The 13,591-nt window shown below is 37.6% G+C and overlaps 1 protein-coding gene across 1 annotated transcript in view; it reads left to right on the forward strand.

The window, feature by feature from the left end:
• Window positions 1-13,591, forward strand: part of PNPLA8 (patatin like phospholipase domain containing 8) — a 62,785-nt gene that overhangs the window by 9,612 nt on the left and 39,582 nt on the right. The window contains exons 2-4 of the mRNA XM_012455722.3: window positions 1,702-2,843; window positions 2,986-3,135; window positions 12,945-13,096. Of these exons, the coding sequence (XP_012311145.1) occupies window positions 1,791-2,843; window positions 2,986-3,135; window positions 12,945-13,096 (1,355 nt within the window). The 5' untranslated portion in view covers window positions 1,702-1,790. The remainder of the gene's footprint in view (window positions 1-1,701; window positions 2,844-2,985; window positions 3,136-12,944; window positions 13,097-13,591) is intronic.

The raw sequence follows: 13,591 nt of genomic DNA on the forward strand, positions 1-13,591 counted from the left end.
AACACACACACACACACACACACACACACACACACACACCATGTTACATATATATGTAAACTCCCCAGTTTATGGGATTTTGTTGTATGTAGGAGCCTGAACAGGCTAAGACACAGTATGTAGCCTTTTCAGATTAGCTGTTTTCACTTAATAATATGGATTCTCCAGGTCTTTTTATGGCCTGGTAGCTCATGTCTTTGTAGCACTGAGCAGTTTTCTATTTTCTGTCTGTAGCACACACATACCATACATTGATGTACCACAGTTTATCCATTCACCTACTAAAATACATCTTGGTTGTTTTGAAATTTTGGCAATTATGAATGAGGCGTCTATAAACATCCGTGCACAGATTTTATTATGGACATAAGTCTTCAACTCCTTTGGGTAAAATCAAGGAGTACCACTGCTGGATCATATGTTAAGAGTATGTTTGATATTGTAAGAAACTGCCAAACTATCTTTCAGAATGGCTGTTCCATTTTGTGTTTCTTCAGCAACCAGTGAGAGTTCCTTTTACTTTACATCCTCGCCACATTTAGTGTTCTGGATTCTGGCCATTCTAATAGGCATGTAGTAGTATCATGGTTATTTTAGTTTGCATTTTCCTGGTGACATATGATATGGTACAACTTCTTATATGTTTATTTGCTATCTATATATCTCCTTTGATGAGGTGTCTGTTACAGTCTTGTACATTTTTAATTGAGTTTGTTTTCTTATTATTGAGCTTTAAGAGTTCTTTGAATATTATGGATGAGAGCTCTTTATCAGATATGTCTGTTGCAAATATTTTCTCCCAATCTCTGTCTCGTTGTCTTGTTCTCTTGTCATTGACCTTCACAGAGCAGAAATTTTTAGTATTAAGGAAGTCCACTTTATCCATTTTTTCTTTCGTGGATTGTGCGTTTTATATTGTCTCAAAGTCATTGCCATTCCTAAGGTCATCTAAGTTTTCTCCTATGTTATATTCTAGTTTTATACATTTGCATTTTACATTTAGATCAGTAATCTGTCTTGAGTTATTTTTTTTGGATAGGTGTAAAGTCTGTGTCTAGATTAATTTCTTTCATGTGGATGTCCAGTTGTCCCAGCACCATTTTTTCAGAAAACTTTTTGCTACACTGTATTACCTTTGCTCTTTTGTCTAAGATAACTGTATTTAATTGGGTCTGTGTCTGGACTCTTTCTTCTGTTCTGTTGATCTGTTTGTCTTTTCTTTCACTAATACCACATTTTAAAATTGGATTATCCTTTTCTTATTTGTAGCCTTTTCTTTTTTTTTTTGAGATGGAGTTTCGCTCTTGTTACCCAGGCTGGAGTGCAATGGTGCGCTCTCGGGTCACCACAACCTCCGCCTCCTGGGTTCAGGCAATTCTCCTGCCTCAGCTTCCTGAGTAGCTGGGATTACAGGCACGCGCCACCGTGCCCAGCTAATTTTTTTGTATTTTTAGTAGAGACGGGGTTTCACCGTGTTGACCAGGATGGTCTCGATCTCTTGACCTCGTGATCCACCCACCTCGGCCTCCCAAAGTGCTGGGATTACAGGCGTGAGCCACCGCGCCCGGCCTCATAATGGAAATATTTTATCTGCTTTCTTTGAGACAGCTTGCTGAGTTTAGTCCAAATAGTCTTGTATTTTCTGTTATCCCCAATTTCAATTTTAAGATGAATTCTAATTTTTTTTTCTTGCCATTTCAGGTAAGACCATGAATTATGGCATTTCTTAAATGAAGCGTTCAAGAATGAAGTGAGAGAATGTCATATAGAAAATAAATGATTTTTAAGTTATGTCTGTTTATCTGACTGTAGATATATATATTTACCTCCTTAGTAATGCAAGAAGCCTTTGTGGGAAGCAGAGAAGCAAGCAGCTGCATTTCTTGTTCTCACCTAAGCATTACTGGAGGATAAGCCACATCAGTCTACAAAGAGGTTTTCATACAAACAAAGTAAGATGTAAATGGACTAAAAGTGAAGCACATTCTTGCAGTAAGCACTGTTACTCTCCAAGCAACCATGGTTTACATATTGGAATTCTGAAACTTAGCACTTCTGCTCCCAAGGGACTTACAAAAGTGAACATTCGTATGTCCCGTATTAAAAGTACTTTGAACTCTGTTTCCAAGGCTGTTTTTGGCAATCAAAATGAAATGATTTCACGTTTAGTTCAATTTAAGCCAAGTTCTCGAATTTTAAGAAAAGTATCAGATAGTGGCTGGTTAAAACAGGAAAACATTAAGCAAGCCATCAAATCTCTGAAAAAATATAGTGACAAATCAGTAGAAAAGAGTCCTTTTTCAGAAGAGAAAAGTCACATTATAGAAAAAGAAGATATAGGTAAACACAGTCTTTTTCATTACACAAATACTATAACCACAAAATTTGGAGAGTCATTCTACTTTTTGTCAAATCATATTAATTCATATTTCAAACGTAAAGAAAACATGTCTCAAGAAAAGGAAAATAAACATTTCCAGGATGAATCAGAACTTGAAGATAAAAAGGTTGAAGAGAGGAAAGTAAGTTCTCCAGATCCTGGCACCCTGGCTGATAAGCCAGGCTCAGAATCTTTAGATACTGTGGACAAGCCTGCAAGTCCTGCTGAGGTATCCGATGTTCTTCCAGTTTCAACTAAACAAAGTATTGCCAACTTCCTTTCTCGTCCCACGGAAGGTGTACAAGCTTTAGTAGGTGGTTATATTGGTGGACTTGTCCCCAAATTAAAGTATGATTCAAAGAGTCAGTCAGAAGAACAAGAAGAGCCTGCTAAAACTGATCAGGCTGTCAGCAAAGACAGAAATGCAGAGGAGAAAAAGCGTTTATCTCTTCAGCGAGAAAAGGCAAGTTGTTCAGTGTGGTTTTAGGTTCTTTTACTTTTTGTCAAATTTAGAAGTTTCATTTCCTAATGGGACCTAAGAAACTTTAATTGTTCTTTAGAGCAGTTTTGTATTCTAATCATATATGTTTACTATGTCTTTGTAGATTATTGCAAGGGTGAGTATTGATAACAGGACCCGGGCGTTAGTTCAGGCATTAAGAAGAACAACTGACCCAAAGCTCTGCATTACTAGGGTTGAAGAACTGACTTTTCATCTTCTAGAATTTCCTGAAGGAAAAGGAGTGGCTGTCAAGGTAATTTCTAATTTATTTATACTAGTTTTGTCTTGAAATAAAAATACTAAAAAAATCTTCTGAAATGGAGAAGGCAAAGCCTTTCATTTTTCTATTTGAATTTTATGATTTTTATTATACATGTGATGTATATTCAGTACCCCATTTATTTTGTGATATACATTATGCTAATCACTTCATTTTATTTTGTTAGCACCAGTGTGTATACTTTGAAATTAAACATTTATAAAATATAAAATAATCAGTATATTAGTTGAATTGCCTAACAGCTGCCAGATTTTTCTTCAGTGCAATGTAAATATGTATACTATGTAACTACTCTTTTAAGATAGGAGACATAATTCATATGTAAGGCTGTTGTTTTTATTTCATGGTTCTTTCATATTTGAAAGTCTAAAAATTTTAATTACCTTACTGATAATTGAATTGGTAATCATATTAAGGAAAACAATGAGCTTTGCTTTGCCTCTTTTTTTTTTCAGTTCTAAAATATTGAAGATAATTTAGACCCATTTAAATGGACTGTTTTCAGAGAAGTGTTATAAAATGACTAATGTGATTGAGTCTCTTTACATCTATACTAAGATTATCATAATTAATGAAAAATTTGAAAATATCATAATGATAGATATTGCTTACCTTTCATTAGAAATCTGCTAGTGCTTATTTTTAACTTGCCATTCAGAAAATTGTTTTAACTTAGATCTCATTTATTCTACTTTTTAACAATTACCTTGCTGAAGAATTGTCTTTAAATAATGTACCCATTCTTAATTGTGTATTGTGTAACACATTATTATGGGTAAGCTTCAGTATTTTTTGGTCCTAAAATTTGGGATTATATTTTATATTTATACACTCTCTTACTTAAAAGAAAAGGTTCTCAAATATACATATGCTTTTAAGTATATTTCACATTTCAGTGATATACCAAGAGCAAAGATCTTAAATAGAATTACATACGGGCTTAGTCCATTTGGGCTGTCAAAATACCTTAGACTGGGTAATTTATAAACAACAGAACTTTTTTTTCTCTTTCTTTTTCTTTTTTCTTTTTTTTTCTTTTTTTACTATCTCCAGTAATGGGTATAAGCAATAAACAACAGAACTTTATTTCTCATAGTTCTGGAGGCTAGACAGTCCAAAATCAAGGCACCAGCAATTTGATGTCCGGTGAGAGTTCCGTTCCTCCTAGACAGCAGCTTCTCATGGCCTGCTTACATGGCAGAAGGGGCAAGGAAGCTCCCTTCAACTTCTCTTACAAGGCCAGTTGTACTACTGATGGATTTCTGAGTAGTTTTGAGTTGTAGTTTATTATTAATAGTCTTGCTAATTGAAACTCTGAGGACTCTTTTATCTGGCATTACTGATCCCAAATCTAAGGACCTTTCAATACTATGAAAAAATGTGATACAGGAATGTATATTCAGATCAGTTATGAATAAAAGCCTAGATAGTCTGAAAAAATGTGTCACCCTTCCCTTAAATAATCATCTAAAAACCAGTGAACTAGACAAATTGCGTAAGACATGTCAGGGTGTATATTCTCGTGTGAATTTTTCCAGCTAAACTTTTTGTTATCAAGAGTTGAGCTTTTTAAAAATGATAGAATTGTTATAAAACGTCTGTATGAACTTTAGTTTTTTATGTGTCTACCATATTTATGGTAGCTAAATATAGGGAATTATGTCTCATACCTAATGCCCTGAAAAAAAAAATGAGTTATTTATTTTGTGTGCTACATTTATGGCAGCCACATTTAGGGAATTGTCTTTGATAATTTTTTTATTGTTTGTGATGAAAGTGATCTCCTTTCTTATATTTTTAAATTAAAAAGAAGAACTTTGACTATTTAGAAAGAAGGCAGCACAAAGCTTTGTAGGGAATTAGAAGAAAGAAAAGAAAATTAAAATAATGTGTATTTACTACCCTCAGTTTATCTAGCACTGTAATGTATTAGAGTCTATTTGCGTTCATCAGATTAAGCTGCCTTAAGCTCTAATAGCAAACAACACCAAAATCTCAGCGACTTGGCAGGGCGTGGTAGGTCACACCTGTAATCCCAGCTCTTTGGGAGGCTGAGGCGAGAGGATCACTTGGGTCAGGAGTTTGAGACCGGCCTGACCAATATGGAGAAACCTCGTCTCTACTAAAAATGCAGAATTAGCTGGTGTAGTGGTGCATGCCTGTAATCCCAGCTACTTAGGAGGCTGAGGCAGTAGAATTGCTTGAACCTGGGAAGTGTAAGTTGTGGTGAGCTGAGATCACACCATTGCACTCCAGCCTGGGCAACAAGAGCAAAACTCCATCTCAAAAAAAATAAAATTAAAAATCTCAGTGACTAAACAAAACAGTTTTATTTCTTTCTCATGCAGAGTTGACAGTGAGTTTGGGTAACTCTTTGGTACAGTGAACCTCCATTTGGTTGTTACTTTGATCCTGTCCTGTTGGCTGTATTTTAATTGAGCCTTCCTCCATGATTTCTACAGCAAGGAAAGAATATTTCAGCAGAAGTTACCACAGATTTCTTCTACTTACAACGTATTTATCCTGTCTGATTGCATGGCCTGCAAAGTACAACCTTTTGTATGCTTGGAAGGGGAAGCAAACTGGGTACTGGTGAACATTAGTAATGTCTGCCACAGTATTCCTTCAGAAATTATTCTTTGCACGTATATATCAAAATAAACTCATTCTGTATATGTTGTTTTATAATCTGCTTTTTAGCGTATAATGTATACCTTCCTGTATCAGTAATTGTTCCTTTATCCTATACCCAGTTTGAAAATGTTCTTTATATAACTGATTAGATCCAAATGAGGATCCAGTCTAGATCACACATTGCATCTGATTATTTCTCCAAGTCACTTAAAATATAATGCATTCTTTCAGCCACACCTTCTTCACCTGCACCTTTAAAACTGACTTAATTGAAGACATTAGGTTAACATGCAGAATGTCTCACTTTCTGGATGTACCTGCCTTCTTCCTTCTCAGTGTTTTTTTCCTTTTCGTTTCCTGAACATTGGAATTTAAATATAATGGCTTGATTGATTGAGTTAAACATTTTGTTGTCAGAGCACATTGTAGTTAATGTCATGTGCCTCATAATGCCTCACATCAGGACACACATGACAATTGGTTGAACCACCATTAGTAATGCTAAGGATGGCCGCTGGGTTAAGGTGATGACAGTCTGCTTTTCACTGGACAGTTGTGCTGGAACCATTATCTCATCGACCATTAAGCTAATCATTTCCAGAGCTAATAATTTCATTAGAGTTGCAGAATGGCCAATTTCTAATTCTCTTACTCCTGCATTATAATTGACATTCTTCTGTATAGTAGGGCCTTCCTTCATCAACTGAAGCTATTTGGGTATTCTTAAAGGCAAATTTTACAGGAAAGTAAAGAAGAGTGCTTAATTTCTTTATATCTAGTTACCAGTTTTCAAAATAAGGTGTTGCTTTAGTAGCTGCCTCAGTGATTAAATGAAGTTTTTTTGTACTTTAATAAAATATTATAGACTCCTGGTTTTTCTAAGTTAAATGTCTTTCGTTCTTTCTTTGTTTCTCTCTCTCTTCCTCCCTCCCGCCCTTCCTTCCTTCCTTCCTTTCTTTCTTTCTTTCTGTCTCTCTCTTTCTCTCTTTTTTTTCTTTCAAGAGTCTCTGTTACCCAGGCTGGAATGCAGTAGCACAATCTCTGCTCACTGCAACTGCTGCCTTCCAGGTTTAGCCCAGCTCAGCCACCTGAATAGCTGGGACTCTAGGTGTGCACCACCACACCGTACTAATTTCTGTATTTTTGTAGAGAGAGGGTCTCACCATGTTGCCCAGGCTGGCCTCAAATTCCTGGGCTCAAGGGATCTGCCTGCCTTGGCCTCCAAAATATTGAGATTATAGGTATGAGCCACCTCACCCAGCCTCTCTCTCTCTCTCTCTCTTTCTTTCTTTCTTTCTTCTTTCTTTTTCTTTCTTTCTTTTCTTCTTTTTTTGAGGCAGAGTTTCACTCTTGTCACCCAGGCTGGAGTGCAATGGCATGATCTCAGCTCACTGCAACCTCTACCTCCCAAGTTCAAGTGATTCTCCTGCCTGAGCCTCCCAAGTAGCTGGGGTTACAAGCGCCTGCCACCATGCCTAGCTAATTTTTTGTATTTTTGTAGAGACAGGGTTTCACCATGTTGGCCAGTCTGGTCTCCAACTCCTGACCTCAGGTGATCCACCCTCCTCTGCCTCCTGAAGTGCTGGGATTATAGGCATGAATCACCACACCCGGCCTTACCCACCCTGTTTCTATGATCTGTTTTTCCCCCTCCCTTTTTAAAAATGCTGAATTTGTCAGAAGGATGCATCTAACCTTTGGGTTTATTAAAAGGCTTTTTATGACCGGGCGAGGTGGCTCATGCCTGTAATCCCTGCACTTTGGGAGGCCAAGGCGGGTGGATCACAAGGTCAGGAGATCGAGACCATCCTGGCCAACATGGTGTAACTCCGTCTCTACTAAAAATACACAAAATTAGCTGGGTTTGGTAGCACCTGCCTGTAATCCCAGCTACTTGAGAGGCTGAGGCTGGGAAATCACTTGAAGCAGGGAGTCTGAGGTTACAGTGAGCTGAGATTACGCCACTGCACTCCAGCCTGGGGACAGGGTGAGACTCTATCTCAAACAAACAAACAAATAAATACATGGAAACAAGTAAAATTAATTAGGCTGGGCATGGTGACTCATGCCTGTAATCCCAGCCTCTTGGGAGGCCGAGGCAGGGCGGATCACCTGAAGTTGAGAGTTCCAGACCAGCCTGACCAATACGGAGAAATCCCATCTCCATTAAAAATACAGAATTAGCCAGGCGTGGTGGCACATGCCTGTAATTCCAGCTACTCAGTGGCCTGAGGCAGGGGAATTGCTTGAACCCAGGAGGTGGAGGTTGCAGTGAGTCAAGATTGCGCCACTGCACTCCAGCCTGGGTGACAGAGCGAGACTCCATCTCAAAACAAACAAAAAAAACCCCCTGTTACATGGCTTATGTCATGTTATAGTATTTTTTAAACACTTTTATGATATTATATATAGAAAACTATACAAATCATAAGTTTACATTTCCATGATTTTTCACACATGAAATACATACAACCACCACCCTAAATGAGAAATAATCTTATGAACACTCCAAACACTGTCCCCAAAAAAGTTCATCAATTTTTCAGAATTCTGTCAGCATAATTTAGTTGTGCCTCTTTTTGCATGTTATATGAATGACACATCACGTGTTCTTTTATGTCTTTTTTTTCACTCAATATTATGTTTGTGAGAACCTTCCATATTGTTGGGTATAGTTTTCATTTTTCCTTCTGCTAGACATTTGGATGGTTTGCAGTTGGGGGATATTTAGGAATAGTACTTCTGGGTTGTATCTTTTAGAAAACATATGTCTTCGTTTCTTTGGAGTATATACCTAAGAGTACTATTGCTGCTCACAGAGTGAGCATATTTGCATCATTAGTGCATACTGCCAAATGGTTTTGCATAGTGCTTGTGTGAATTTATACTTTCACCAGAAGTGTATGAATCTTCTGTGTTCTACTTTCCCTCCAACACTTTATTTTGTAATCTTTTTTTGAGACTGAGTATCTTTGTCATTCAGGCTGGAGTGCAGTGGTACGATCTTGGCTTGCTGCAACTTCCACCTCCTGGGTTCAAGCAGTTCTCCTGCCTCAGCCACTGCAGTAGCTGGGATTACAGGAGCCGGCCACCATGCCCTGCTAATTTTTTTTTTTTTGAGATGGAGTCTTGCTCTCTTGCCCAGACTGAAGTGCAGTGGCACCATCTTGGCTCACTGCAACCCCTGCCACCCTGGTTCAAGCGATTCTCCTGCCTCAGCCTCCTGAGTAGCTGGGACTACAGGCACGTGCCACCATGCCCAGCTAATTTTTGTACTTTTAGTAGAGATGGGGTTTCACCATGTTGGCCAGGCTGGTCTCAAACTCCTGACCTCAAGCAATCTGCCTGCCTTGGCCTCCCAAAGTGTTGAGATTACAGGCATGAACCACCACACCAGCCTTTTAAAATCTTTTTAATTTGAGCAATTTTGTTGGGTGTTAAGTGATATTATATTGTGGTTTTAGTTTTTTATTTTATTGATAGCTTTGACATTCAGCATCTTTTCCAGGGTTTATTTGCTGTGTTTATACTTCTGTATGAAGTACCTATTCTAGATCTTGCCTATTTTTCCATTGGGTTGACCAGGTTTTTCTTAATTATTTGTAGAATTTAAAAAATATATTATGTCTGGGACGGGCGTGGTGGCTCACTCCTGTAATCCCAACACTTTAGGAGGCCAAGGCGGGCGGATCACGAGGTCATTGAAACCATTGTGGTCAACATGGTGAAACCCCGTCTCTACTAAAAATATACAAAAATTAGTTGGGTGTGGTGGTGTGCATCTGTAGTCCCAGCTACTTGGGAGGCTGATGCAGGAGAATTGCTTGAGCCCAAGAGGCAGAGTTTGCAGTGAGCTGAGATCATGCCATTGCACTCCAGCCTGGGCAACAAGAGTGAAACTCTGTCTCAAAAAAAAAAAAAAAAAAGAATATATATATATATATATAGTCCGTAAGTCACTTGTCACATGTGGTGTGTACGTGTATGCCTTATAAATAACGTTCTCCTATTCTGTGGCTTACCTTTTCACTCTTGTGGTTTTTTTTGATGAACAGATGTTATTAATACTGTCTAATTTATAAATCCCTTTCTTTATGGTTAGTACTTTGTGTCCTGTTTAAGAAATCTTTGCCTATCCTAAAGTGATAAAAATATTTTCCGCTGGGCATGGTAGCTCATGCCTATAATCCCAGCACTTTGGGAGGCCGAGGCGGGCGGATCACAAGGTCAAGAGATCAAGATCGTCCTGGCCAATGTGGTGAAACCCCGTCAATACTAAAAATACAAAAATTAGCTGGGTGTAGCAGTGCGCACCTGTAATCCCTGCTACTCGGGAGACTGAAGCTGGAGAATAACTTGAACCCAGGAGGCGGAGGTTGCAGTGAGCTCAGATGATACCACTGCACTCCAACCTGGCGACAGAACAAGACTGTCTCAAAAAAAAAAATTTCCTGTGTTTTCTTCTGAAACCTTGCTTTGCCTTTCACTCTTAAATCTACTATTCGTCTAGAATAGATTTGGTTGTGTGGTGTGAGGCAGAAGTCCTGACTCTTAAAAAATACACTTATCCGTTGACTCAGCACCATTTATTGAAAAGACCTTTATCATAAATGACACGTATAAATGAGATGTGTATATATACGGATCTGTTTCTAGACACAGTATTTTTTTGTTTTTTTTGAGACTGAGTTTTGCTGTTATTGCCCAGGCTGGAGTGCAATGACGTGATCTCAGCTCACCGAAACCTCTACCTCCCAGGTTCAAGCAGTTCTCCTGCTTCAGCCTCCCAAGTAGCTGGGATTACAGGCATGCACCACCACGCCTGGCTAATTTTGTATTTTTAGTAGAGATGGAGTTTCTCCTTGTTGGTCAGACTCGTCTCGAACTCCCCACCTCAGGTGATCTGCCCACCTCGGCCTCCCAAAGTGCTGGGATTAGAGGCGTGAGCCACCATGCCCGGCCAGACACAGTATTTTGTTCCACTGGTATATTTGTCTATTCTTGCTCTAATAGTGCACTGCCTAAATCTTTATCAACTTAGTATCAGGTAGTATAAATATACTAACCTTGTTCTTCCTCTTAATATTGTTGGCTTGGCTATTCTTGACATGTTATATTTCCATATGAATTTTATATTTGGCTTATCTACAAAAAAATTTAAAGAAGAGAAAAACATGGTGAGATTCCAGTGAATATGTGGAATAATTTAGGGTAAATTGTGTCTGTTGAGTTTCCAAGCCATGACATATGGCACAGTTTTTCAGTTATTTGGGTCATCTTTATTTTCTTTCATTGTTTTAAAAATTTTCAGTGTAGGTGTCTTGTACATCTTCCACTGGAATGATTTTATTAAACTAATTCATAGGTATCTGACATATTTTGATGATAATTTTATTTGATTGTTTTTATTTTAACATCTTTTTGTAGTAATTCTAATATGAGCATCAATTCTTTGTATTTGGTCATTCAGTACTGGATTCACATGCATTATAATTTTTCTGGGTGCTAGATACTATAAATTTAAAAAATTGCATAGGCTCTAGATTATATCAAATTATGTCTTTTTCCAGAGTTTATTTGTTCTTCTGTTTGGCCTGTGAGTGGAGCACTGATAGTCTTAATTCAATTAGGGTCAAATCTGGATCAAGGCTGTGTTACACTTTGGGTGAGACCTCTAGTTTGCCCTCTTTTTAGGGCATATTCTTCCAGGACTTTCAGTTGAGAGCCTCGTGTGTTCACTTAACCACCACCTCACTGAGTCCTAAAATCTCAAGAATACAAACCTTTCCACTCTGATTTTCAGAGGTCTTCAGCTTACCTTTCGCCTTCCACACCTCATGGTTTTAGAATTCAGCAAATGTCTTGAGGTAAAGCCAGCCATGTGTTTGAAGCCCTTCGGGTCTTCCATTTTTTTCACTCCAAACCCATAAAACACTAAATAATCAGCTAGTTTCTCTGCCCTTTATTTGGGGCCCTCTGTCTGAGCCAGACTCACTTTTTTGGTCCTTTACTTTTTCCTGGAATTGGTCAATGCCTCAAGGGAAGAAAAGCTATAATTTACCAGCTCATTTCCTAGCAGTTTATATCCTTCCCCAGATTCTTGGCTCCACCTGTTCTTGTTGCTTCAGCAGCTCTCTGTCTGATGCCTTTAAACAGATGGTACTTTTCTTGTATTTCATTATGCTTTTCTTGTTCTTGATGTGAATGTTGATCTCTAACATAGTGTTTCATCCTAACTGGATATGGAAATTTTCATTATTCTGCACCATTGCCCAAGTTCCTCTTAGTGGGGCCTTACAGCTCAACAGTAGGGGAAAAATATTGAGAAATAATTTAGAGTATTTCAGATTGATTGATCATAAAAAAGAAACAAAATGAGTGATAACTAGAAAAATTATTTGAATTTACTGAAGGTTACACAGCAGAATTATAGCTGCCACTCAGCCATTCCATTAAGCCTGAAGTACTGACTATGTAAGATGCTTCTGTGCACAGAAGCTGGAGAATCTTTGGTAAGCAACATAGAACTCTAGGATTTAAGTTCTTGTCTATGATCAACAATATGATGTTGAATGCTTAGAGTCTTGAAGTCTCAGGTTTATTTAAACTAATTATTTAATTGTAGTGGCCTGCTTGTACCTTCTTTCTTCAGTTTTATTTGGTAACATTTGTTCCTATTCCCTTATGAGGTGTCCTTGAATCCCATGTGGAATATATACAAGGCTGTTCATTATTTCTTTTTAATAACAGTTTAACTTCTGGTAATTACTATGAATGAATTTAAGCCTCTTAACCACAGGATTTAGACAAAATATTATACAAAATTTATAATGTTAACCTTTCATTGTAACAATTTATACTTTGTAAATTTCTAAAATTAAGCAAATTATATTTCCTCTAGTTGTTAAGTATTACACCTTTTAATGAAAATATTTGAATAGAGGTTAGTTTTTGTCCTCAGTATTAGAACAAATATAATCTAGATAATTGACATTAATATATCAGAAACTAATCTAATAAGATTACTGAGAAAGTAATGAACACTGTCACTTTGTCATGTGATGAACTGCATGTATTGGTTAATAATAATCATACATTTTCACTCTTGATTTGACAAAAGCAACAAAATGTCTTTTCTCTCAATATAGGAAAAAATTATTCCGTATTTATTACGACTGAGACAAATTAAGGATGAAACTCTTCAGGCTGCAGTTAGAGAAATTTTGGCCTTAATTGGCTACGTGGATCCAGTGAAAGGGAGAGGAATCCGAATTCTCACAATTGATGGTGGAGGAACAAGGTAAGGCTGGGAACGTGATTCTTTTTTTTTTTTTCCCTGAGATGGAGTTTCCCTCTGTTGCCCAGGCTGGAGTGCAGTGGAGTGGTGTTGACTCACTGCAACCTCTGCCTCCCAGGATCAAGTGATTCTCCTGCTTCAGCCTCCTGAGTAGCTAGCATTACAGGTGCCTGCCACCACACCCTGCTAATTTTTGTAGTTTTTAGTAGAGACAGGGCTTCACCATGTTGGCCAGGCTAGTCTTGAACTCTTGACCTCAGGTGATCTGCCCGCCTCAGCCTCCCAAAGTGCTGGCATTATAGATGTGATGATTTTTTAAAAACTACACATTCAATTTAGCATTAGGGATTAAACAAAAAAAAAACCTGATTTGATAGAATTATATCATTATAAATTCAAATTTTTAAAATAAAACATAAAATTGTTTTAATACTTTATCAATCTGAGTGCTACTCTAACATATACTTCAAATACTCGTATTTTGATTTGATTTAGTAT

The sequence above is a fragment of the Aotus nancymaae genome, unplaced genomic scaffold, assembly GCF_030222135.1.
Source record: "Aotus nancymaae isolate 86718 unplaced genomic scaffold, 86718_ANA_hifiasm-v0.15.2.pri h1tg000002l, whole genome shotgun sequence".
Lineage (NCBI taxonomy): Eukaryota > Metazoa > Chordata > Mammalia > Primates > Aotidae > Aotus > Aotus nancymaae.